Source organism: Styela clava, chromosome 9, assembly GCF_964204865.1.
Source record: "Styela clava chromosome 9, kaStyClav1.hap1.2, whole genome shotgun sequence".
NCBI classification, from domain to species: domain Eukaryota; kingdom Metazoa; phylum Chordata; class Ascidiacea; order Stolidobranchia; family Styelidae; genus Styela; species Styela clava.
The window spans coordinates 4,019,031-4,045,921 of record NC_135258.1 but is presented as its reverse complement, the minus strand read 5'-3'; the positions used below and the strand labels follow the sequence as shown (position 1 = coordinate 4,045,921).

Here is a 26,891-nt window from a genome sequence, read left to right as displayed (position 1 = left end):
AGTGTTAGTGATAAATTGACTATTTTTGACAAGGACTCAAAGAACAGCCATAAGTAATGCTATAATACAAATAAAAACAATAAGCGACATATTCGATACAACAAAATACAGCAATCCTCACAACCTATCGGGCAATCTATGGATAAACATAATCATATCTATTCTAGAAATCCTACCTGATAATCATTTAGTAATATAAACAGAAAATAGTAAAACCTATAAACTATAAAATCTGCAGTCACGCAGAATCCTCCCTAATAAGCAAAGCGCAACAAGCGTCTACCTCGTGGCAAGGAAAGTTCTAGAAGGCCGTAAAGCGCGGGGGAATAAGTGACTATTACGTCACAGTAAAGATGTGCAATGTAAACTCATAAAGTGTGACTAACTTAAGGTGCTTACAGTGAAGGACTCAAGGATTCATAAAATGCATGCAAACATTTCTTACATACCGGCCCCGAAAATATATGAAATGTTATATCGATAACAAGAAAAATGATTTTCAAAAACAAGAAAGGTTTGCTTGACTTCCAAAAACAATTGAAAGGATGAACACAGTAACAAACCAATAAAGATAACGAAATTGTCAATGCAAGACCCCAAAAAATAAAAAGGGTGGGTAAAACCAAAAAATTATCTCCCTCAAAAATAGACACCTAATATTCCCATAGTGAGAATGTATGTTATGTATGTGTAACTGTGTATGTGTGGTGTGGATGCTATTGCTATATATGTAGTGTGTAAATGTATCAAACAGCTTCTAGTAGACAAAGCTTCCTTATGTCACGCACATATGTTGAATTGGATGTGCGCATCTTCGCGCTGCCAAAATAAATCGAGTAATCGTTGAACATGTCTGTATCCTCTTCTATATTCATCAGTTCGAAAGAACACATCAGGTGGTAAAGAAGGTTCTAATCTGTTAATCAAAATTGAGTTGGGAGAAAGGGCATTCAAGTTTTTCGGATCATCACTCAGTGGTGTGAGTGGTCTATCGTTGAGAATTTCCTCCACTCCTGTAAGAAGAGACCATAATGAGTAGTCATTGAGAAACTGGCCATCCAAAAGAGCTCGGAGAATTCTTTTCACCTCTTGTACCATTCTTTCTACCACTCCATTTTGGTAACTAGAAAGAGAAGGCGAAAAATGCCATTGTATACCCTTTTGAGATAGAGATGTATCAATCTGTTTGGAATACCATTTGTTAATACCATCTGCAATAGCTTTGCTTCCAGCCACCAAGTTGGATCCATTGTCTGAATAAACATGAGCAGGTTTCCCACATCTGGATGTAAACCTGAAGAAAGCTTGCAAAAACGCTGAAGTATGCAAAGATTCCACAACTTCGATATGAATGGTCCTTGTAGCCATGCATGAAAATATACAGCCATATCGTTTATGTTCGCTTTGCCCCAATTTGACTTTCACAGGGCCAAACAGATCAACTGCAGTGTAGAAAAATGGTGGGTTACCTGCAGTAACACGAGAAAATGGTAGATCTGCCATCCACTGCTCTCCTACTTTTGCAGAACGTCTGTTGCAAGCGACACAGTCACGGACGCCTTTAGCGACAGCAGACTGTTCCTTTAAAATCTAATATTTGCCACGAACAGAGGCAAGTGTGTGTAATGTACCAGAATGTCCAATAATCAGCTTTGTCACATGATGGTATGGTGGAAGAATAATCGGATGCTTCTGATCAACTGGTAAACCAGAGTTTCGAAGTCGTCCACCTACACGCAGGATTCCGTCTTGTACAAAAGGATTGCATTTGAGAAGTGTTTTCGAAAATTGTGTTTTGAGTTTCTTCTTGTTCTGTAGATTGGATGGTGCCTCGTCTGCACCTGTATTATCTTCAAAATATTTGAGCTCCTCTGAGAGGGATGATTGTTGTACTAGTTTCATAATTTCTTTAGTGACGCAATCTAATTCCTCCACAGATGAAAATCCCAAAGTTGGTGAATTGTCAGAATGTGAGAATTTCCAAGTTGCATATGTACGAAAACGTAGTAGTCATGCAACAGATCTACATAGCTTTTCGAATGATGAGTAACGTAATAACAATTCATGTAATGGAAAAGAATCTGTGAGATTTTCCATAGATTCAGTATAATGAACTTTCATCTCCGAAACAAATTGTGGGTCGCATGGGACTTTATGAATCCCATCGTTAACCACGGTCCATGCATCTTCACTTCCCCATATAAATTGTGGGCCTTTGAACCAAATACTGGCCTTGTTCAGTTTATTTGGCATTAGACCACGAGAATCAATGTCAGCTGGATTCAGCTTAGATTCGACATGGTGCCATTGATGTGGTTTTGACAAGAGATGAATTGTGTTTATTCTGTTGGCCACAAATGTCTTGAAGCGTTCAGAACGATTATTGATCATCTGGATAACTGACATAGAATCTGACCAATATATAACGCTGTCAACTGTATGGTCCAGTTCTTGTAAAATTGAATTGGCAAGTTCAGCAGCCACAACTGCAGCGATTAGTTCCAGTCGTAGAATAGTCAGTGGCTGCTTAGGAGTTACTCTAGCGACTCCCCTGACAAAGAAACAATGAACTTCACCTTTGTCGCCAGTAAGTAGTAAGTAAGCTGATGCTCCATAGCCAGATGTGCTGGCATCACAAAAACAATGTAATTGGATGTTGTTGCTTTTAAACTCTTGTGGTTTGTAACATCGAGGGATCGCCAGGCAATTCAATGCATGTAATTTATCGATCCATTTTTTCCAACGGTCCTTTAGTAAACCAGTAATGGGGTCATCCCATGAGTATCCTTCGATACAAAGATCCTGTAGAATTCGCTTGGCAGGTAAGATAAATGGTTGAACGAAACCCAAAGGATCGAAGATTTGACTCACCATTGAAAGAATGCCTCTTCGAGTGAGCGCCTTTGGTTCAATGTTGACATATACTACAAATTCATCAGTGTGCATGTTCCACTGAACACCTAGGGTTCGACTGAGTGAGTTACTTTCAAGATTGAGGTCTTTGATTGCAGGAGCACGGTCACTTTCTGGAACTGATTGCAGAACATTGATATCATTGCTCATAAATTTGGTGAGGTGAAAACCTCCAGTTGCTAACAATTCAGTGAGCTGTTTGATTAGTCTTACAGCATCTGATGGATCATCGACAGATTTCAGTCCATCATCGACATAAAAATTGCGCATAACTGTGCGTACTGTCATTTCATCTGCATTCGACAGATTGTCTGTGGCTACTTTGTGTAGCGCAAATGTGGCAACAGAAGGTGATGAAGTGTTCCCAAAAGTTGTGGGACAACATTTTAAAGTCAATAGCAACACTATCCAAATTATGGTCCTTCCACCATAGGAACCGCTGAGCATCTGTGTCGTCAGGTGGAACTTTAATTTTGTGGAACATTTCTTTTATGTCACAAACAAATGCAGTCAATTCTTGCCTGAATCGAATGAGCACTCCTGTTAGCATGTTGTTGTTGTCAGGACCAGAAAGCAAATTTTTATTCAATGAAGTTCCTTTACACTCAGCAGAACTGTCAAAAACAACTCCAAATTTAGATTGGTGTGTGGCATGATGTGGAATGTACCATGTTTTATTTGTGGGTGTGAGTGCATGTGATGGGATTACTTCGGCGTAACCATTCTGAATATAACCCTCAATTTTATCTCAATAATTCTGAAATAATTCGGGGTCCCCAATAAATTTACGTTTCAAATACATTAGTCGCTTCTCAGCGATATTACGGTTATAGGGAAGGCTAACAGTGTCTGACTTCCATGGAAGTCCAATTTGAAACCGACCATCAACCTTGGTCACAGTTTGGTTCTTGAAATCAAGTGCCCTTCTATCATCTTGGGATGGCTGAGTAATACATGGGTTAGCATTGACATCAGCAAAATCATGAGCACACATATGACAAATAGGTTCATTAAAACTAGAAAAATCAGTAAAATAACAATCAATTGGTTGTATAGTATTCAAATAATTGACTTCTGCATTGGTCTCTGCTATGCTTACATCTGGGCCAGTAAGGGCCCAACCTAGGATGGTGTGTAATGCAGTGGGGAATCCAGCTGCACCCACCCGGGTTTCGGTAATTGGGTAACGACCCAGGACATCAGCCCCAATAAGCAAATCGATCGGTTTATCCAATAGGGGAAAATTTAGGTCCCGTAGGTGAGGATAACGGTGTGTGGCTTCAGTGTTTGGTATCGAATCTCGTACATCAGGTATCGAGTCAAATGTCAAGGCATGGTGAACATCAACGGTCTGTGGTTCATGGACACCCCTAATAGTAAATGAAGCTTTCATGCCATCATGAAGTTTTGGACCAGTGGCAGTCCGTATTGTACATCTCTCTGGCTCCCCATTGAGAGCCAAATCCCTAGCTAATTTAGTGGAACACAAGGATCTAGTTGCCCCATAATCTAGGAAGGCATATGTCAATGACCTATGGTTCGAATCACAAACTTTCACCTCAACAGGGACAACCATGAGCCTAACAAAACAATCAATATCACAAAAGTTGACAACATTGGCAAAACAAGAACTTACATTTGTTGAATTGACCTTACTATTAGTGTCCGTGGGTATATTTCCGGTCACAGGTGATCGTGGCCTGGTTGGCATTTCATTCTGTTGAAGTAGTGTGTGGTGCTTCCGTGTACACCCATCAGCTTGGCAACGTTTCTGAGACGGACATTCCTTGACGATGTGTCCGGATCTCATGCAGTTGAAACATAAATTGTTCTCTCGAATGAAATCACGACGATGTTGCAGGTCATATTGTTTGAATGTTGCGCAACGATATAAAGGATGATCGTTCTTGCAAAATAAACATAAAGTTTGTGAGTGCTTTTGGCTAGCACCATGAGCTTGTTGTCTTCCATTGTGATGTGTTGGTCTGTAAGCAGGTTATGAATTCCTCTTCTGTGATGTTGAAAAACTGATTGTAGAATAGGCAGACATTTTTCCAAAGCGAGATTTAAAATTTTATACCGCCCTGGGCTTGTTGTCATTTTCTGCCATTAAACGTCCATACAAATTATTACTGAGATGGGCTCTCAGTTCAACAAATTCCAATAAATGAGTGAATGAAGGAATCGGATGATTCTTCCAAGAAGTGTCATGTACATAATCTGCTTGTAATGTTGGTGGTAAACGACGAAATATATCTTTGAGATAAGCTTGTGCATCCAGCATTTGTTCAGCTTTCCACTGTGTCAGAATAATGAAACAGTTTCTCATCTGTGAAGCAAGTCGACACAGTGCTTTAGTATCACTCGTTCTTATTCTAGGACCTTCTGTCAGTTGACGAATGTGAGCGTCAATGACCAGTGTACGATTTCCAAATCGATAAAGTAAGTTGTCTCGTGCTGCTTGATATCCTTCGCTTGGAGAATCGACAATTACAAGATGCTTAATAGCATCCTTGGCCTCACCAGTGCACATCTGTATAAGTTGAGCTAATTTCACCGCAGGTTCATAGGCATGATGACCAATGATGTTGTCAAATCCACGCATGAATGCATGATAGCTTTTTGGGTCACCATCAAAGGTTATGGGGTCAAGTTTAGGCAGTGTGAATGAAGCCTTGTTTCATAGAATTTGCCAAAACATACAAATCATCCCTGCTGGGATAATTATGATCAAATCTTTGACATGGATATTCCGGGAGTACTGAAGTGTGAGGATCAGGTCTTGAAATAACTGGTGGTAGTGCAGGATTAGGAGGAAGATAGGACCTTGAAGGCGGTGGCATCCAACAGTCTTCTCTGGTCATTGATGACATAATGGGTCGGGTAGGCATGGTACGAAGGGGCTCGGGATAAGTCAACAGTGCGGAAAATTTGTGGGTAGGTAAAAGTTGGTTCACAAATAGCAGGATACAAAAATGATGTGCCTGTAGATGCCGGCCCCACTGGGGGATATGCGGGTAATATGTTATCATGGTGACTTGGTGCGACAGTGGGATAAAACAAATTCCTTTTTACAGTTCCGTGAGATAACGCCGGCGTCACAGCAGGCAAATTTTGCAATGGTGCAATATTATAGTGGCTAGCTGAAGATACAACTGGTAAGGTACCAATGTTATTTCCAATTCTATGAAGCTGTTGGCTACTACTGATAACAGGAGTCGAATTACACAACGTAAGCTCCGTAATACTAGCAGAAGGCATTGTAATGGCCATACCTGTAGAAGTGTCAATTGCTGAGCTAAGAATGTCAGTTATTCCACCTCCTGTTGAAACTTGAACAGAAGGTTGCATGACGTTACAAGGATATTCCGGCACATAATTTCGCAAATTCAGAGCTGGGGGTGGTTCAAACAGTGTTTCATCAAGAGCTTGTACTTCAATCAATGAACTTCTTGACGATTTTGTGCTACTGGATTGTGATAGAATTTTGGCACGTTGCTGCTTATAATACGCTTTATTAATTTTAAGTTGCAGCTGGGCTTCTTCTAATTCTTCAGGTGCCTCAAGCTCCAGTAATCTAGCTTTTGTGAAAGAAGTGGTGCTACTAGTCTTTGAGTGCGAATGTTTAGATTTTTTTGTGCTAGCTTGGGACTCATCACTAGCAAGGCATTCTTGTTGATAATGTCGATATTTCATATTACATGAATTTTTCATATCATTTAGCCGAGCTAAATACTGTGAAGCGTTTTGAATATTCATGACATCAGATTCTGTTGTTGCTGAATGCAAAGTAATGTAATTGTTCAAATATTCCTCCCAAGTAGCCACTGCATTATCCAGTCTATCTTTTGCAGCAACTACATTTTTTCGATTATTTGGAATATTCATCAGTCTATCAAGACTGGTAAGTAATGTAGTGATGTTTCGATCATGAACGAGTCGAATTGTTTCCAGTGTCTGGATTTCCAATGCTGTGCTGGTGTGAGACACAGCAGATTGAAGAATTTCATCATTTAAAGCCATCAGTCAATTTATTTCGATGTGGGATAAGTACGCGTAGGGTACCGTAATGGTACCTAATGTGTCCCACTGCGACTCCAAGATACAGGGTAACTGGAGACGCGTCCTGTCCCCTGGGTCCCCAAATAATGTTTTCAATCTATGCACCAACTGACTAACACACACTGCAACCTGTACATCAACAATCCCGTTGACTTGTGTTGAAAGAAACTTTATTATCTTGTTTAAACACATCTAATGTTGACGTCGGTGATAACAGTCTATTACAGTATTAGTGTCAGTGTTAGTGATAAATTGACTGTTTTTGACAAGGACTCAAAGAACAGCCATAAGTAATGCTATAATACAAATAAAAACAATAAGCGACATATTCGATACAACAAAATACAGCAATCCTCACAAACTATCGGGCAATCTATGGATAAACATAATCATATCTATTCTAGAATTTCTACCTGATAATCATTTAGTAATATAAACAAAAAATAGTAAAACCTATAAACTATAAAATCTGCAGTCACGCAGAATCCTTCCTAATAAGCAAAGCGCAACAAGCGTCTACCTCGTGGCAAGGAAATTTCTAGAAAGCCGGAAAGTTCTAGTAAAGCGCGTGGGAATAAGCGACTATTACGTCACAGTAAAGATGTGCAATGTAAACTCATAAAGTGTGACTAACTTAAGGTGCTTACAGTGAAGGACTCAAGGTTCCATAAAATGCATGCAAACATTTCTTACAGTTATATTAACAACGCCTGAAAATCTGTCCGAGTGACAAAAGTGTCCGAGCGGATGCGAAAAGGCCTATTGTTACGTCACTTTTCCATCTTGCTGCTTGGCTAATGTTACGAAATAAACAAGGAATTCGATGTTCGGGGAAACATTCCATGGAATTTTTTTTTGCCAATTTATCGTGTTATTGCGGGCCAGATGAAAAGCCGACGGATCTGGCCCGCGGGCCCCTGGTTTGGACCCATTCTTTTATGGCGTGCCGGCTAGGTAGTCTAAAGTAGCCTCCCCCATCACTCTGATCACAAAACATGAAATTTGTAATGTAACTGATTTTACTGGTTGGATAAACAATAGAGCTATGCTCAAATATATGGACACGTGGAGTTACATAATTTTGATGACGTCATAGCAAAGTAATAGTCTTCAGGAAAAAAATTTCAAAGCAATTGGTCCAGTATTCGAAGAGAAAAGCGATTTCTTCAAAACGTGTTGACGGAGACAAATAATACCAATAACAACAACATTTTGAAACGATCGTTTATGTCCACTACGTGTCCAATAAACCTGACTTGGCGATCCAGTATGTGTGTATGTGTGCCAATAATATGGGGTAACCGATTTTGTTTGCCTACTTTAAATCAAGTTGTGTAAAGGAACGGAAGCCTTAGGGCAAACAGTCCCCGAACTCGTAATAGAACGTAAATAAGGAAAATCGAAACAAAATTATGGCCTAACCCTAACCTGGTACACATACTACGTGAATACAAAAAAAAAAAGAAACTTGACTTGGTCTGTGAAAATAAAATAAAAACAGTTGTCCTACACTACAATTGTGTGCTATTCCAGTCCGATTCTGCATTCATGAAGAAGAAGGCTACACAAGTGGGCAAATATTTATTATAATATATTGTACAATCTACAGAAGGGTAATTACAGCGCAGCAAATTTCACGGAGTTAGAAATGAAATCATAAAACATGGTTGAGCATGTCAGCTCAATGCCCAAATATGAACACGAAGGCCGCGCCTCCTTTTTAATCTGAGCACCAAGTTTGTTGAGAAGATAGGGGGCGCGCCAATAGACCTCAGTCATTCAAATCAAATCCCACGCGGATAAAATAAAGTAGTATAAACGAAACAAATTGCAAATTTCTGCTCGGGTGGCCACAGTTCAAATATGAGCCAATGTTAAAATTGTTTTGTCTATGCCACTTTTATATTCATCCGCGTGGAATAGGTTTCGAATGACTCAGGTTTATTGTGACAGAATATAGTGTTCCGATAGGAGATAAAAAATGTTCCAAAGTTTAAAACATACAGAAAAATCTATGAATAATCAGGATTTCATATGGAAATAATCAAAACAAGAGTAATAGTAATGTCTTACATTTTTAAGTGCTGAAAACTTGATATCAATCGATATATATATTGATTGTGGAAAAAAATTGATTATTTTCTCAACCTCAACAACAAATGTTTCCAACTGGGGACCTGGGCCACCGAGGGGACCACAGGGTAGTTGGAAGTGGCCACCAGGCGCAAAACTAATTTTACTTTTACTAAAACCTTCGTTCTTCTTAGTTTCATTGCTCAATAAGGTTATTTTACAGGGTGTTTTCTCTTTATTGAGCATGAATTGTATGAACATAATAGGATTTTGAATCTACTGATCAAAATAACGCTACAAGTGCCACTGGAATGATAAACTGGGGAGCCGTGAGTGCTGAAAGCCTCAATAAGGGGTCCACGAGTCATGAAAGGTTGGGGACCACTGCTCAACAAATTTAATATGGACAGCAAAAATATATTGAAAAATTAAAAAGTCTGGAATTGAAATGTCGAATTGGTGTCATTTTAATCGTGTTTTCAAAAAAATAAGATCTAGCTTGAATTTTAAAAATGATTTTAATATAAACCCTCTCCTTTAAAATATAACTCAGTCGATAGCGCAAATTTTTTTGACCTAGCCAAATGAGCCCTAGTGTTTTTTTTTAAAGAAAATTGAAATAAGACAATGTCTTATTTTTGGGGAAACGTGGTATATAATTTCCCTCCTTTAAAGACTCAGACGATAGCGCAATTTTTTTTTGATTTAGTCGATTGGAAGAAGTTCGTTATCATCCACTTTGTGATTTTGTTTTGAGAATGAAAATAAAATACATAACTCTTTATAAATAAGCCCTAGTGATATTTGTTGAAAGAAAATTGAAATCCGGGGAAACATGGTATTTGACTCCATCAGTTCTCTACTATGCAGTGCAAATACGTTCTATATCGTCAGTGTCGAGGCCAGGGAATCCCAAATCTTTGGCGATGTCCAAAATCTTTTGTCTATTTGCTTTGCAGGTTTCAGTAGCAGGATCGCAATCATAAAGTTGGCATCGTATCCAGACCTGTGAATTAGAATATAGGTAAGATTGGGCCCAAAAATTCCAGCCCGGCCAGACCCAGGCCTGTGGGTATTGAATCAGACCGAGTTCGACTAATTAACTGGATTTGCAGGCCTGAGCCCGCAGCAAACTCGAAATTTCATATTTTATTTAGGAGTTCATTAAATTGTCATTGCAAGAGTTTAGTACAGTATGTGTCGTGTTTATGAGGTAACTTCTGTTTTTTTTGCAGACCACGGTATTTCGTGGCCAAAACACAGCCGAAACGCCTGATTTAAAAATAAAATCAGTCACGTGAACATCGAAAGTAGACTCGGTAGTTACTATGATTTTAGTTGAAGCCTCTAATGGGGTGAAAATATGGTACTCCCGTAGTGCGTGTAACAGATTAGGGTTAGGCCATAATTTGATTCAGATTTTTCTCATTTTTGTTCTATTACGATTTCGGAAACTGTCTGTGTTATACAAGTGAATTAACTCCCTGCCCACAGGTTTCAGTCCCGTTACACAACTTGTTGAAAAATAGGCGAACAAAACTAGTTACCTCCATATTGGTACATACATTTCTGGAGTGTCAACAAAAAAGTTGAAACAGTTTTGCGTGTAGCATTGTGATCTCTTTCCTTCCCGGCCCCCATATGGGGAGCCACGGTACCCCGGTTGGCAATCACTGTTCTAATAAATGATTGGTACGAGCCGTCTGAATCCCACCAGTCTCCAATTGTCGAAAACTTTTTTTATATGAGGCACACAAGAAAATATGCTGTTTTCTCACCTGTTTATTGACAGACTTTATGAGTGATTTGTAACTGACTCCCGGAGAGATGTTAGTTGTATCCGCTGATGCAGCTGTCCTCTGAAACGAAACAATAATGTTGAAATATATGGATAAATAGTAGCAGTAACATCTCGTAAAACGAAGTTTTCTGAAAATATCGGCGGACAAACAGTACAAGGGCTATGTGTACGGGTCGACCGGCGAAGAACGCGGAGGATATATGAGTAGATAGTGTCACGGACTCCAATGACCGTGTTTTAATTGGGTTTCTATTTATGATATATTTTTCGGTGCTCCCGAAGTATGTGTACCACAACTTGAACATAGTACGTGTATCAGGTTAGGGTTTATGTGGTACGTCATCTTGGTACACATACTCTCGGAGCGCCTATTTTTTCTATATATATAAGAATATTTTGCAGGCCCTTGATTTAGACATTTTTGACCAGGTTTGGACTCCGATCACCCATGCGGTGTGACAGAAAAAACTTTTTTCTCTCTTCTCCGGTCGCTGGGCGTAGTATGTGTACCATGTTAGGATTAGGACATAATTTTATTCCAATTTTGATAACTCATAACTTATATTAAATGTATTAATCGTTAATCATGCAAACTGATCTAAGTGACGCCCTAACATTAAACTCTCATACTAAGGCCGAGGCTATAAACTATCTACTCGCGGGCGCAATTCACACCCGTTCGCGAGTTTGAGACCTCTGGTCCACATATAATACTTCACTTCGAAGCGTTGAGATGGCGCTCACCATCGCACCTCTGATTACCCTGCGTGGCTAACTAATCCAATACGCAACATGGACTAGTAACCAACCAAACGATAGGCCACGGTTCGCCATAGGATTAAGCCTTCTTATCTTGCCCTCTCCCTCGGGCTAAGTATGTGAATCATATATAAATATATATCATGATTCATATTAAAAATAAATTCTGACATTTTTGACTTGACCATCTCCGATGCGTAATTTTAAAAATGCAACGTCGGCTCGACTTAGAATATGAATTACATATTTATCCGGGGATAGGAAAGCCGATAAAACGGTTTAATCAATTCCGATTTTCCCTATTTTAGTTCTATTACAAGCATCGTTGACCATCGGTTACGTGAACCACCCAGCTTTATTGCCAACATATCGCTGCAGGCTCATAAGAAATATTTGCGATAAAAAAAACTACGTGATCCGCCATTTTTCTTTATACTTTCCAGATTTTAAATTTATCTCACCGGGTTAAAGCACGACATGTCCCCGTTTGAAGTTCCGTCAGCTTCTGGTTCACATTCACAATACACGGGCCGATTGACTGGATCTGACGAATCTTGTCTGGATTACAAAAATATCTGAGTTAATATAATTATAGCAAGTTACACACCTTGGGTTTAAGCCCAAGCTTAAGCCCCCAAACTTAAAGGGTTGGGCAGCTCTGGGGTAGGCAATGCTTGATTTAAAAGATTCGGTGCTTCCAAATAACAGTAGGTTTTTACTTATCGTAAGGATGGTTGGGAACTTTCGAATTACCTGATGATTTCAGGATCGAATTAAATATATTTTTATGTAATTGGGGGCGTCTTTTTTTTTATTGTAATTGGTCCTTTCAACAAATGAATTACTGAAAACATAGAATACATCACTCAGACAGATTGCTGGAGTTCAGACAATGAGAAACGCGTTTTATCAATAACTAACCCTAACGGCCAACCGAAGTGTTTCTTAAGGCCAACTTTCACCTGCTGCTATTACGACCATACTTTTTATGAAATTAAATTTACGTTGAAAATATTGATAAAAAGTAACCAAGTCTATTATCTGTATCTGGCCGACACAGAAAAGAGGAGCTCCCGAAGTATGTGCACCATTATGGCGCACAATCGGAACATAGTATGTGTACCAAGTTAGGGTGTACTTAACTTAACATGTGTACCAGGTTGTGCGCCATCTTGGTGCACATACTTCGGGAGCGCCCAAAACGGTAGCAAATTGCCTACCCGTGATATATGTACTTACCTAAATACGTTTGGCGAGTCAATTATGGTTTCGAGTTCGTTACCATCAACATCAAACCAAGTGCAAAATGCTGAAAAAAAAATTAAAATTTGTTTCATATTGGCCTTAATTGTGTTGGCATTGCAGGGCGCTACAGAAGTATGTGCACCAATATGGCGCACAACCTGATCCCTTTCCTGGTAAACATACTATTTTCAGGTTGTGCGCCATCTTGGTGTACATACTTTGAGAGCACCCATTGCAGATTATACATTTCCGGGGCCACCTGGAGTATTCGCACCAAGATGACGCACAGCCTGAACTCGGGATGTGTACCCGGTTTGGGTTCAGGTTGTGCGACATCTTGGTGCGAATACTTCAGGAAAACCCATTTCCGATTAAAATCCCATGCCCAAATTGGACAAATTTGGGTTTTGTGAATTATGTGAACCAAGATGCCGGACACCGGAACTCAGTATGTGTACCAGATTAGTGTTAGGCCATATTTCTATTGCAAGATTGAGGACTAGACAAGTGACTCTCGTGGTATTTGTACCTGAAATTATGGCCTAACCCTCAGAGTTGCAAGTTTATCAATTGAAATTTGAAAGAGTATTGATAGGAGAGTGCTTATAATGGATAAATAACTGATAAGAGATTGAAGAGCGCCCTCAACTAAATGTTGACAGATAACTGATAAAAGAGTCGAAAGTTTGTTCAAAGCAGGTTCCCAAATCATCGAATAAATTAGAAATCGTGTTGGATAATTTAAGCTACTGAATAGGGTACTCCCGTATTGCGTGTACCAGATTATGGTTGGGTCATAATTTTATTCCCATTTTTTTTTTTTTTTCTATTACGAGTTCGGGGACTGTCTTTGTTAGCTAAGTGAATATACCCCCCGACCAGTTATAGTGTTTCTTCAGCTTTTACAAACAAAATAAGCATATACTGGACGGCATATAAAATAAAGATCTACTTACTAATCTCGTCCGTAGCCAATACAGGAAATGTCCATATTACTTGAAGTACAAATAGGACCAGGAAGAATTTCATTGTCTCGATTTGACTGTAATCGGCACCTTGAACTAATATTATTTGTAGTGAAGGATTAATTCTGTTTGGAAGACATACAAAAATATTTAAAAAATCTTGTCCTGTGTTTGTTGTTCTCATAAACTGATAAAGTACTGCAAATTACCAAAAAGAGACTCACGCGACTATAAAATGGAGAATGGCGCATTTTTCCCTTCTATTTTTAAAACATTTAGCACAATGCTTAGTAATTGGATCGGCACTCAGTACAGAAGTACATCCTCGCACAGTGCTTATTCGCTATTCGAAATGTTAATCTTTGATAACTTCTTTACGCAGTCATACGAAGCCCCCTACGACGGCGGAGAGTCCAACAAGAGGTCGTGGCCCAATTCATGATAAGGCGACTGAAATCGCTTCAGTACTGACTGAAGGGTTGACGCACAGAACATCCTTCTCCCATAACCTCTTCCCCTTCCCCCCTTACCTGTTTTTGTTATTAGCGTCATGTAATTTCTGTAATTGCCCGATAGCTCTCTAGAGAGGTCATTCTCTAATAGCGATAGGAGGAGGCTATTCAAATAGCAGTTGTGATCTTGTTCAAACCGCCATTCTCAAAATGTCAAATGGGGCCCATTCAAATAGAGCTTAGGACCACATACCCAGCACTATTTCTTAACTGTTAAATTCGTTGCAGCCCACAGCACTGTCAATCGCAAATAATTTGGTTTTTCATTATTCAAGATGTACACTAACACGAATATATTTCTGTAACGTTTGTAACATTATGTAAACGTATGTATGTCTGAGGAGGTCGGACATTGTCGAACGAAACTTTACAGAAATATTTGTTGTGTCAGTATGCAGCAAGACTGTTGAATCGGTACTCACGTAGCGTGTGTATCAGGTTAGGGTTAAGCCAAAATTTGAATCCGATTTTTCTGAATTTAGTCCTATTACGAGTTCGGGGACGGTCTATGTTAACCAAGTGAATATACCCCATGCCCATAGGCTTCCGTCCCTTTACACAACTTGTTGTAAAATAGACGAACAAAAAGTTACCTTCATATTGATACAATCACTTCTGGAGCGCCCTCGAATCATAAAGAATCGCTATTCCTAATTACAGAAACTCGCTCAGTCCGTAGTAATTCTAATCGCGATAATGCGAGACCCTTCCGTGTCAGTCACCTTTTATTGAGCTTTCGATTTGAACGAGGAACAAAAGGGCTATATTTAGTGCACGGATTTGTTTCAGTTCCATACCGTGTCTAATAAGCGTAGAAAAAGTAGTCGCTGAAAAAATAAAGGAGCGCTACCACGAAATGGTGTGTAATGCCAATCCTAATCTTAATCCCAACTAGAAATTACCAATTTGTTATTTTGAAAAGTGGCGGGGGTATTTTGTCAAATTTCACATCTTCGCATTAGTGACGGGGGCTCTCCACAAAATATTCAAAAAGTGTTTGCTTGTACATCGAATTTGTATGAATTTATTATGAAAAAAACTATTACTACATCAAGCGCTACCCCGAACTTGTGACACCCTTACAATATTCACGAACAAGATATTTGTTCATACAAAAATGAGCCAATGGAAATGGCATGACTTCACAAGTTGTGCAATTTTGCTCATTAGGTCTTTATATGAAGCTATACAAGAAAAAAATGAGATGTTTGCTCCTTATCGATGCTTTCCTATATTGAATAGTTTTGAAAACAACAAATTTCACGAGTTTTCCAACAGTATTCATAATCACGCAACATTTGTCAGACGCACGCCAAGTAGTGTTTATTGTACCGCGGTGCCCAAATGCTCAGAATGATATGTATTCATTCGATGTATAATGGCCATTATAGTCGAGCATTTCTGTTCCAGAACTCAGATATCTCGCCCAGCGTTTTTCAAACTGTGTTTCAAACGTGGTGTTCAGAGATGGAAATTGCGACTTAAAAGAGAAACGCTGCGAATACTAATTTTCATACACACATGTCTATCTATTCAAGTGCTCTATACGCATCTCTTGTATACTTTTAAACGAAACTAATTTCACGAGTTTTCTAACAGTATTTATAATCACGCACCTTGTGACAGGGACACGCAAAGCGACCTGATTTGTTTTTATTGTTAACCACCTGTATTTCTTAATTTTAAAAATAACTAATTTCACGAGTTTTCTAACAGTATTTATAATCACGCAACTTGTGACAGGGGCACGCAAAGCGACCTGATTAGTTTTTATTGATAACCACATGTATTACATAATTTTGACAGCAGCTAATTTCACGTGTTTACTAAGAGTATTTTTGATCAAGCAACAGATGTATACGCAAAGCCACGGGATTAGTTTTTATTATTACCCACCTAGATTGCATAATTTTGAAAGCAGCTAATTTTACGTGTTTACTAATAGTATTTATAATCACGCAACTTGTGTCAGAAGCACGCAGAGCAAATCTCGACCTTATGTGATTAGTTTTTTCTTAATCGCAGTAGTTTTGATAAATCTTATGAAACACTCGGTTTTATTTTAGTATGAAACGAACCCTTCTTGTATGCTGTATGGCATAGGTTCTCAAAGTGCTCCGTACGGAGCCCCAGGGCTCCGCGAGAGAAACCCAGGGGCTCCGCGAGCTATCGGATTACTTTTCAAAATACTGACTAGTTTTGTAACTGTTCTAATAAGAAGCAATAACAGCTTTGATAAAATCTGACAACAAAATAGCCTCGAAATATGGCAAAGAGGCGGAATTAAAAAATGACATTATTTATAAGCAGGAGCGCAGCCAGGATTATTAAGAGGGTGGTGGTTCAAAATTGGAATCGGAAATTTCCGCGCAAAATTCTTCGCGATTAAAAAAAACGGATAACGAGATTTCTATTGCGTAAAATATTTAATCCATGACCGATGCGAGCATTTAACGAACAATTGAAATTTATTTTATTGCATTCGGCTCCGTCAGTAGTTTCAGAATGAAAAAAAAGGTACATCGCGGAGCGCGCACAATTGATTGCGTGCGGCTCCGTCGGTAGTTTCATAATGGGGGAAAAGGTACATCGCGCGCACAATTGACTCTGTTTCGATTTCGCAGTTACTACGATGAAAACCTAACATAACACCAATTTTTGTGATTTACAATGTCTATAAATACGTTTTCAATCTGAGGTGAGTCTGCTTCGTATGTTAGTCGCTGAAACCAAACCTGTGATCTTCCATTTTAAGTTTTAGTCTTATTATTTTAGAATGCCGCTTTTCAATCAAGAAATTTGGGTTGCGGATTTATCTCTTTATTAATTATTATTTTTAGCATTTCGTAACGATGACTATAATATGGTAACATGTTTTTCACATTGAACTCATAATTCCCCACGAGAACAAAAAAGCGAATAACGTCGTCATTGTGTAACTATACATGTATATATATGCCGAGGGAAATTTTTGATTTAGGGAGAATAAACACCGGCGTAAAGATGTTAAAAGGTTCAAAGACACGCCATGCTGACGAAAAAAATCGGCGATTGTAACAAAATGCAATTGCGCACGTTATTAGCGGCCTTTTAAGTCTTCCAAAAATGTCAAAAGGGAAAAGATTCGACCCCTTATTTATTAACATGTTTGTCAAGTGTCAAATTTACAGCTTTAGTGTATATATAATTTATGTTTGAAATTTAGATTTATGTATGACTTGTATTAACCCTAAGGTTCAGCATTTAAATTAAGTAAAGTACTTTTAACTTGCTCAGGAATATTAATCTGAAAGTAACAACTTTAACATTTATTTTGGGGCTCCGTGAATAATAGTCAACCTTTCCAAGGGCTCCGCAACACCAAAAGTTTGAGAACCCCTGCTGTATGGGGTTCTATGAAGTGGTAAGATTCAATATTTTAAGAATGGCTCGCCAGCAACAGATTCCTCAATGTCAGAAAATGAATGTATTTATCGGGCCAGGTAATATTTATCGTTTTGGTTCATAATGGCCGCCATCCTCCCAGTTCGGATTTGTCGAGTTTTTCTTACAGTATTTAGAATCACGTAACTTGTGTCAGACGCACGCAAAGCGACACGAGTGGTTTTTATGGTTTACCGCAGTAGTTTTGATAAAGCTTAGGGAACACCTTAAATTATCTAAACCGATACCCCTCCTTTTTGGAGTGCCACACTGTTATTTTCCCCACCACTAATTTCAAATTACCCAGTTTGTTACCCAGGATTACACAGTTTGGTATACCCTGGGTTACTTATGGGGACCCAATCGCTCACTACAACTCTCATGGACCAACTACTTTGGGCGAATTTAATCCATATTTCAAGGTTATATGTCGTGAAGACGTTGCGTAACTCCAAATGGGCATCTTTTCTTATTTTTAAGAAACAATTTCACAAATTACGTGGGCTGTGCCGTGAGGACAAATTCACTGTTGCCATAGCGACGTCTTTTTTTATCGAGTTAAATGAGGCAGAGATGTTGTTTGGTTTGTTCAGGAGAAAATCAAAAATTCATTCAACTCTTTTTGTTTTTATTCTTAATAATGTGAATAAACGGCCTCATTGGCTTGTGACTTGTGACAGACGCACGGGATGTGAGTAGTTTTTATTGTTAACCGCTGTATAGCATAATTTTGAAAGCAGCTAATTTCACGTGTTTTCGAACAGTATTTATAATCACGCGACTTGTGACAGACGCACGCAACGCGAGGTGATTGGGTGTTATAATTAACCACAGTAGTTTTGATTAATCTTAAGGAACACCCGGTATTATTTAGGATGAAACAAATCTTTCTTGTGTGGGGTTCTATCAAGCGACGAGATTCAATAATTCAAGTTCTAAACCACTAACAACATGTTCCCTAAGGTCAGTGAATAAATGTATTCGTCGAATCGAGGGTTCGCTGACTACAACGACATTCCAAGAACAGATACATTCATTTTCTGACTGGATATATCAAGTTCGTGTTCGTCGATTCTGTTATTTCCAGCTGATCGTCCCGCCTCTGCTTTATAAGAATCTCTTATATAATTTTAAATGCAACTGATTTTACGAGTTGTTCAACAGTATTTATGATCACGCAATAGTTTACAATGATCGTGCCAATTCATTCATTGGCTTGCCTTTTTACCTCTACTTTCCTAAATTGCCTAATTTTGAAAACAACTAATTTCAAAACAGTGTTTTTTTTTAACAGTATTTAGAATCACTCAGCTTGTGACAGAGGCACGCAAAGGCAAATCTAGACTTTTTTAGTTGTTTTGATGACCTACAGTGGTTTTGACAACGCTTAGGAACACCTATTATTATTTTAACATGAACCGAAACCCCGCCTATTTGGTGTGTCACACTGGTATTTGCCCTGCCACTAATTTCGCGGTATTTTTTTGTCTATTTGATTATTGTCATTGACCACCTGGAATTAAATTTGAGAAAAGCATCTTCACAAATAGTTTTTACCTCACGCAGACGCTGCTATGAAGACAAAAAAAATGGAGCCATAGCGACCTCTTTTTATTACATTAAATGAGGCAAAGACATTTTTTTAATTGCTTAGGAGAAAGTATTATAATCTTCGCAAAAAGTTGTTATTGCCCCAACCGAAATCCTATCCTTTTGGCTAAAATAAACGAATATTGATCTGAAAAAACATTCAACTGAGTGAAAGGTATTAAAACAAATCCGTTTATTTAAAGAGATAATGGTTGTAGAGCGCTCCTATTTGCTGAAAACTATCTCTAAACGATGCGTGAAATAAGTTTTTATTGCAAACCGCAAAAGTTTTGATTTCGTTCTCATACATGGGAGAACATGTACGGATGACATTTAGGGATGAAACGTTTTTATCAAAATACATCTAATACATAGGAGTGTCTTATCGCAAAATATTATCTGTAGTTGATACGTCAATATTCGTAATCAAATTTCTATTTTACAACCAACAAAAATTGCGAAAAAAGGCACACCGGGAAAGGAAAGCCACGGGAAACAAATAATGGTTTTCGAGCAGAGACATTCTAATATATAATCAAAATGGTGCTCCCGAAGTATGCGAACCAAGATGGCGGACATCGGAACGTAGAATGGGTAACAGGTTAGGGTTAGGCCATAAATTTTTTCCAATTTTCCTTATTTTTGTCCTATTATCAGTTCGAAGACTAGCCAAGAGCCTCCCGTAGTATTTATACCTAGAATTATGGCCTAACCCTAACCTAGTACACATATTACATTCCGATGTCCGCCATCTTGGTTCATATACTTCGGGAGCCCCATCAAAATAATATGAATTAATGTCAAAATAGGATTTTTCATACTTCACCAACGTAGTTGGGCCCAAAGCTATACCTCGTAGGTCACAGCTTATAGCAGGGGTCGGCAACCTACGGGCCGCGGGCCAGATCTGGCTCGCGGGGCACTATAATTGGGCCCGCGACGCTTCACTAACTTATAAAACATCCGTTATGACGAATATATTCTTTAGACTAAATTATATTATAACCTAACAATTATATAATTCACAATTACTCGTTTAATGAGCATATAATATAATTATAATTAAGCAAATGGCAACAAAACGCAGAAAAGTTGATGCTAAGTGAAAAGGGTTCAATGCCGCTGAAAATATTCAAATGGAATTTTATGAGATGCAATGAGGAAATAAATCTATATTCTATTCGAGAGATGTATCACTGCTTGATTTTTATTATAAAAAGTACCATTCGTTCAGTTTTTCAACTTTCTTAAAATATGTGCGGCCCGCCAATGACTTGCAACCTTAGTTTTGGCCCGCGAGCGACAAAGGGTTGCCGACACCTGGCTTATAGCATAGGTTTTCAAAAAGTACTCTGTGCTTGCGAGCTATTCGTTTCCTTATTCAAATACTGACTTGGCTAATTTTGTAACTGGTAAAAGAAGCAATTGCGGCATTAAAATAGTTTGACATTCGCAATTCAACTATTTTACAAATACAAAGCAGCAAATACCTCCGAGTCATTAAATGGAATAATTTTAATTTACTCAGAAACGTTAGTCGGTAAATACCAATACATTTTTTTGTTTATTTTTGATAATTTATTGTGGCGCTCCGTGAATATCAGTCAATCTCTTCACGGGCTCTGGAACATCAGAAGTTTAAGAACCCTTAGCTTATAGTAATCGCTTGGTCAGAGACTTGTTGGCAGAAAAAATGCGAAATTCATTCACAAAATGTATATTCAATTTGTGGTTTTATAATTTCTATATCGTATGGCTTCTAAGGCTGTGGTGTGACGATCAATTTAACGCCAATGGTATTTGCAAAGTCATTGTGTATTTTCAATGCTTTGCTTGTCCATTGCAATGTTCGGAGTGCAGGCGTATGATTTCTATATCGTCTGGCTTCTAAGACAACGTTGTTGCGTTTCAAGAGGTACGTTCACGCCTTCAACCCGAGCAGGGCCTCGCACAAGGAAGATAATACAAAAGGATAATCGTTGAACGTTTCTGCAGGATTTTTGGTGTTTTTTGACGGTTTTTGTAAGATTTTTTTTGTCTTTTTTTTACTGTTGTTTACGGTTGTTGCGTGGATTTTGGTGGTTTCTGACGGTTTTTCACTGTTTTTGCGAGTTTTTTTGCAGGTTTTTCACGGGTTTCGCACGTTTTTCAGGAGACTAGGATGTTTCCGATTTTGAATCCCAAAGTATTAAACTCCGAGTAGGGTGATGAGAATGGAGTTTGAACCTGAATAGTTGGGCCCAGTGTTATAACTCATACAGTTTCTTGCCCAAAGCAATGTTCAGAGCGTAGAACCATTCTACGAGAATGTATATTCAATTTGTGGTCATATAATTTCTATACCGTCTGGCTTCTAAGGCCGCGGTTTGACGATCAATTTAACTCTAATGTTATTTGCCAAATCATTGTGTATTTTTATGTTCTGCTTGTTCAGTGCCATATTCGGAGTGTAGGCGTATGATTTCTATAACTTCCAAGGCAACCACGTTACGAGTCATGTATTACAAAGACGTCTCGTGATTATATTGTCAATTGAGAAAACCAGACTTCGAAAGTTCTCACACAAATTAGCACGTACTGGTTCAATTCTCATTACTGTGAATATTTCAATCAAATTTTCGTTTTGGTGTCGCAAGATTATTTGGCCCCATAGGTTCTTAAAATGCTTTATACAGAGACCCGGGGCTTCGTAAGAGAAACTTAGAGGCTCCGCGAGCTATTCGTTTACTTATTAAAATACTGACTTGGCTAATTTTGTAACTCTCCTAAGATGCAAAAAACGGCATTAATAAAATTTGACAACGGTAGCGTTGAAATGTGGAAACAAGGCGGTAATTCAAATATCACATTATCTACAAGTTCCAATAGACAATTTTTATAAATTCATTGAAAATCAGACACTGAAAGTTCTCACAGCAATTAGCACGTACTAATTCAATTCTCATTTCTTCGAATATTTCATTTCGAAATTTCGTTTTTGTGTTGCAATATGGTTTTATGGACAACGAGAGCAGTAAAGAATAAACGAGAATATCGGTCAGAGACCGAAGACTTATCGATCGAAAGTTAGGGGATCCCAAAACAGCGCTCTTACTCCTTAGTCACACCTTGTGCCCCATCACTGATTAAATAATAACTCGCTAACTATACGAAATATTTTGCACAAAATCAATAGGCTTCTGGTCCGGGATATGATGAATGCACATGCAAGATCTGGAGCAGATTCAATCAGACAGACAGACATATAGACAGACAAATACCTATTAACATACTTACAGATTAAAATCGATAAGTAATAATATTACGTTTTTATGAACGAGGGGAACTCGTGGACATTTTGTTGAATCGTTTTTGTTAATTATTGGCATTGACGTTGTGAAAAAATTAGTTTTTCTAACTAATCAACCGATTTACTTCAATTTTTGTCATTTTAATATGAAAAAAATCGCCGGCAATTTTCGTTAGATATTTTAAAAATATCTGGATTCTGAATTGTTTGGAAATTCGCTGGATAAAAATTTTGCTTATACTGCGATGGCCATATTATAGTGATTGAACACCATGTCCGTATATTGGAGCATTGCTCTTTTGTATGAAGCTATTTATACAGCTTATATGGGGGACTGCGATATCCAATACGTCATGGGTGTAAAACATTTTTTGTCGGCGGGCCTTATAACCAACTTCAGACATCCAGCAAGGCCGCCCCATGAATTTAGCGGGGAATAGAAGAGAATGCGGCTATCGCTTAGCCTTATAGTAATAAAGGCACTGGGCAAATGGCATAAGATTTAACGTAGCGACAAACGCAAAAAAAAAACAATATGTATTTTTTACCCATGTGAGCGCCTTTTTAAAACATAAACTGTCGGATTAGAACTCAAAGCTTGATGGGGTAAATCTGAATGTTGAACATGGCCGCACTAAATGGCTTGGCGGACCGGGTTGTGGCCGGCGAGCGCCTGTTGCACACCTCTGCAATAGATAATTTCGCTAGCCCTTTTGAGGTTTATTTTTTTTTCAAGAAAGCCTGTCTTATAGAACTCCCGCCACTAACGCATGTAGTATTTGAAAAAAAATAAACCTCAATAAATTGTTAATATCCAGTTGGGGTTAGAAATCATTCAAAAATTTAATTTTCCAACGCAATCTACATCCCTTACCCTAACTTTATCATTGATAAAGTTGGTATTTGAAGAGTTGGCGTTTTGTTTTGTAGGGGGCTTTGTACAAAAGATGCATATAGATGAGACCAATCTTCGAGACTAAACCCAAGCTATATGGAATTTTTGTTACCGCATTAAGATATAGATTACCGGTTTACACGATACTTTAGAGTTAGACAATTCAAGGCGATACATTCAGGTTAACAGCTATGAGCTGGGGAATTAAAGTTCTTGATAACGTTATCACGTACATCAGGGGTCGGCAACCTTTTGTCGCTCACGAGCCAAAATTAAAGGTTGCAAGTCATTGGCGGGCCGCACATATTTTCAAAAAGTTAAAAACCGAATGAATGACCGATGAATCACATTTTATCACACAGATCAAAAGTTAAACTTTGAACAGCGCACGAAGACTGACCACTTGAATATTTTTGCGCCATTAAACCATTAGCATCAACTTTTCTGCGTTTTGTTGCTATTTGTCTAAATTATAATTAAAATATAGGCTAATTAAACGAGTAATTGTGAATTATATACTTGTTACGTTATAATATAATTTAGTCTAACGTAAATTATTTTGCGTAAAACATATAATCGACAAAACATCGGCCGGATTCGGCCCGCGGGCCGTAGGTTGCCGACCCCTGAAGTACATATTACCGTGTCGTTGCAACATGTCTAGGCACTGCTATTTGTCACTCTGACAATAACTGTCAAATTCAGGTCAAATTGACTTAATATTTTTAAAACACACATGAGGCGTTTAAGCACGGAATATTTCATCAAAACAAACTACTTAGGAAACCGCACTTATTAAGTAACAATGGTAAAATCGAAATTACTTCACGCTTGGTTGGACTTGACAACACCTATTTTGTATCTAAGGCGATAATATGAATTTATTACTAATTATCCAATTAATGCGTGTGGAATGAAAAATCACGGCGTTGGTATGTTATTTATTTATTACTTTTGAAAAGGTTTTCAAATAACGAGACTGCGGTTAGTGCAGGCACGTAACGGTACTGGTATTATAATTGAACACGTAGTGGACATAACGATCGTTTCAATATTATGTTGTTGTTGGACACGTAGTGGACATAACGATCGTTTCAATATTATGTTGTTGTTGTTGCTGTTTTTCTTTGACACGTTTTTAAAAAGTCGCTTTTCTCTTCGAATACTGGACCAATTGTTTTGAAATTTTCAGTGGTTAAAGATAAAAATTTTCTCCAGAAGGCTATTACTTTTTTTTTCGCTATGACGTCATCAAAATTATGTGACTCTACGTGTCCATATATTTGAGCATAGCTCTCTTGTTATTGTAAAGTCTACTATTTTTACTGTGGTTGTTAGATCAGAAGATCCAGGATTCTGGATTGATTATTTGTTGACTGTACAAAGTGGCTCATACTGCTAAGCGTGGTACCATGCGTGGGTTCGCAGGTTCGACTCCCGTGAATGATATTGACTGCTGGTCAGTTATGACTTCCTCAACCATAAAGTCCATGCATCTGAAAACAAATAACTGGATAACTAATCCCATACCCGACATGGACTGGCAATCGGACGAGAGGTTGTGATTTGCCATATGATTAAGCCGTCTTATCAACTTTCCTCCCCTCCGGGATAAATATGTAAATTCTGATCCCAAAATACTAGTAATTATAACTATTGTCACAATTTGGCCCTTTTTCTGTGGTTGTTAGAACAGAAGACCCAAGATTCCGGATTGAATATTATTTAAAACAGCGACTCGACACTTAAAATAACAGAAGCTACACAGATAGCCCAAAATAGCCAACTACCAACGGGAGAATAAGAGAACGGGAGAGATATTTTTCCGCATATGGTTTGGCGTGACCGGAGTCTCATAATACAATTTCGGATATTAACACAGACCTGCCATCTCGCGGAATCTATATAGATTCTTGCAGAATCTATACTGCCATCTCGCGGAATCTATTTAGATTCCCGCGGAATCTATACTGCCATCTCGCGGACTCTATAGTGCCATCTCGCGGCAGTGCATTGGGGAAGCGGGAGTTATGAATTATTGCTTCTGCTTTTCTGTCTACCAGGATCTTACATGACCTAGGATTACGGCTACTCGAGCGTTTGCGTGTTTCTTCAGTCTTTTGGTGCAGCGAGGAGGTAACCACCATGGCCAAGCCCTTTGAAAGGTGCGTAAGTGATTTAATATGCTATTTAATGACTTTCTGGTATTTGGGTTTCTGGTTTCCTGGCTTTCTTGTACCGGTACAGGTACCGTACCGGTACCGGTATTCAGGATCGAGCAGCGGTTCTGGCAGTCTGGTAATGATTGATTGAATGAAATTAAAAAGATAACCACTATCTGACTATAGCATACCATTATTTTCTGGTTGTTACTTGTGTTCATTTACTGTAACACGGTAGTTTAGTAGGCTACTGGAAAAATATGCCAATTCACACTTCATTTATTTCACTATTTCTGGCTGAATGTTGGTAAAGTCACTTGTTTTTATGATTTTTCACACCCTCATCCTGTACAATGTCCTGTGTATGCAGCCAATAAGGGTCTTGTAGTACCACAAGTTCTTCTAGTGGGTGTAGTAGTCTATAACCATTTTTGCATATGTTATTTCTAAACCCCACCTGTCTGCGTCATTAAAAGTTTACGCCACTGCGACGTCGCAACCACGTCATAGAGCTCGCTGAAGTGTAGCTGCGATCACCCGAAATGGCATCTGTGCCAACGATAACAAACTCATCAACCCCAGCGATCTCTCATGTGTTGGGATCAGTACGACCAGAAAATGAGAGAAATAGTTTGCTTAATTTCGAGTGATCATTTGCGTGTTTTGGGGAAGGCGGACAACTCGACTACACGGACAACTCACCAGAGACAACTCAACTACCTAGAGGCCTGGTGAGTTGTCCGTCTTTTGTCTTTTCCTACGGTGTTGTTTTAGGTCTATAGAAATGCGTTTTTGATATTTTTAGTGCTCAAATGTTGAGAAAAAATACATATATATGCCCTAGAAAGCATTTTTATTTGTATAAGTGGCTTATTTTGATCATGTTGTATGAATACAAATACAGTCTACAGACGAAATTGGAGTAACGTTAGAGAAGTTAGACTGTTGACTTATAGGACTGTGTTCGTTTGATTTTTTGAACTTTATTGGTATTTGTTTGGGTGCAACAGGGAATGTTTAGATCACTGATATGCTAATTTTTTAGATGTGTGGAGTGTGACACAATTACACATTATTTTTGCCCTGTTCTTCCTCTGATCAGTGTTTGCATAATTGAATCAATTTATTTGAAGTTATTGCCCGATTCTGTATCGTGTATTTTTATTTTTTATTGTGTTATTTGACTGTTTTTGGAAGACGGG

General features: G+C 38.4%; 5 protein-coding genes across 5 annotated transcripts in view; 1 reads left to right on the top strand and 4 right to left on the bottom strand.

Moving 5' to 3' along the window:
• Positions 1-780: 780 nt before the first annotated feature.
• Positions 781-1,902, bottom strand: LOC144427229 (uncharacterized). Its single transcript, XM_078116102.1, has 2 exons — positions 1,660-1,902; positions 781-1,590 (listed from the first exon to the last, which is right to left on the bottom strand). Exons 1-2 carry the CDS (start codon positions 1,900-1,902, stop codon positions 781-783), a joined length of 1,053 nt encoding a protein of 350 aa, XP_077972228.1.
• A 108-nt stretch (positions 1,903-2,010) lies between these two features.
• On the bottom strand, positions 2,011-3,360 carry LOC144427228 (uncharacterized). Its single transcript, XM_078116101.1, has one exon. It carries the CDS (start codon positions 3,358-3,360, stop codon positions 2,011-2,013), a length of 1,350 nt encoding a protein of 449 aa, XP_077972227.1.
• A 301-nt stretch (positions 3,361-3,661) lies between these two features.
• LOC144427227 (uncharacterized) lies at positions 3,662-5,518 on the bottom strand. The gene is made up of 2 exons (XM_078116100.1): positions 4,994-5,518; positions 3,662-4,819 (listed from the first exon to the last, which is right to left on the bottom strand). The coding sequence occupies exons 1-2, from the start codon at positions 5,516-5,518 to the stop codon at positions 3,662-3,664; spliced, it is 1,683 nt and encodes a 560-aa protein (XP_077972226.1).
• A 3,021-nt stretch (positions 5,519-8,539) lies between these two features.
• LOC120339814 (uncharacterized) lies at positions 8,540-13,964 on the bottom strand. The gene is made up of 5 exons (XM_039408022.2): positions 13,810-13,964; positions 12,848-12,917; positions 12,070-12,166; positions 10,827-10,907; positions 8,540-10,054 (listed from the first exon to the last, which is right to left on the bottom strand). Exons 1-5 carry the CDS (start codon positions 13,880-13,882, stop codon positions 9,911-9,913), a joined length of 465 nt encoding a protein of 154 aa, XP_039263956.2. The 5' UTR covers positions 13,883-13,964; the 3' UTR covers positions 8,540-9,910.
• Positions 13,965-25,541: 11,577 nt separating this feature from the next.
• LOC120340068 (uncharacterized) overlaps positions 25,542-26,891 on the top strand; it is a 29,934-nt gene continuing 28,584 nt past the window's right edge. Inside the window, exon 1 of the mRNA XM_078116388.1 lies at positions 25,542-25,692. Within this exon, the coding sequence (XP_077972514.1) occupies positions 25,673-25,692 (20 nt within the window). The 5' untranslated portion in view covers positions 25,542-25,672. The remainder of the gene's footprint in view (positions 25,693-26,891) is intronic.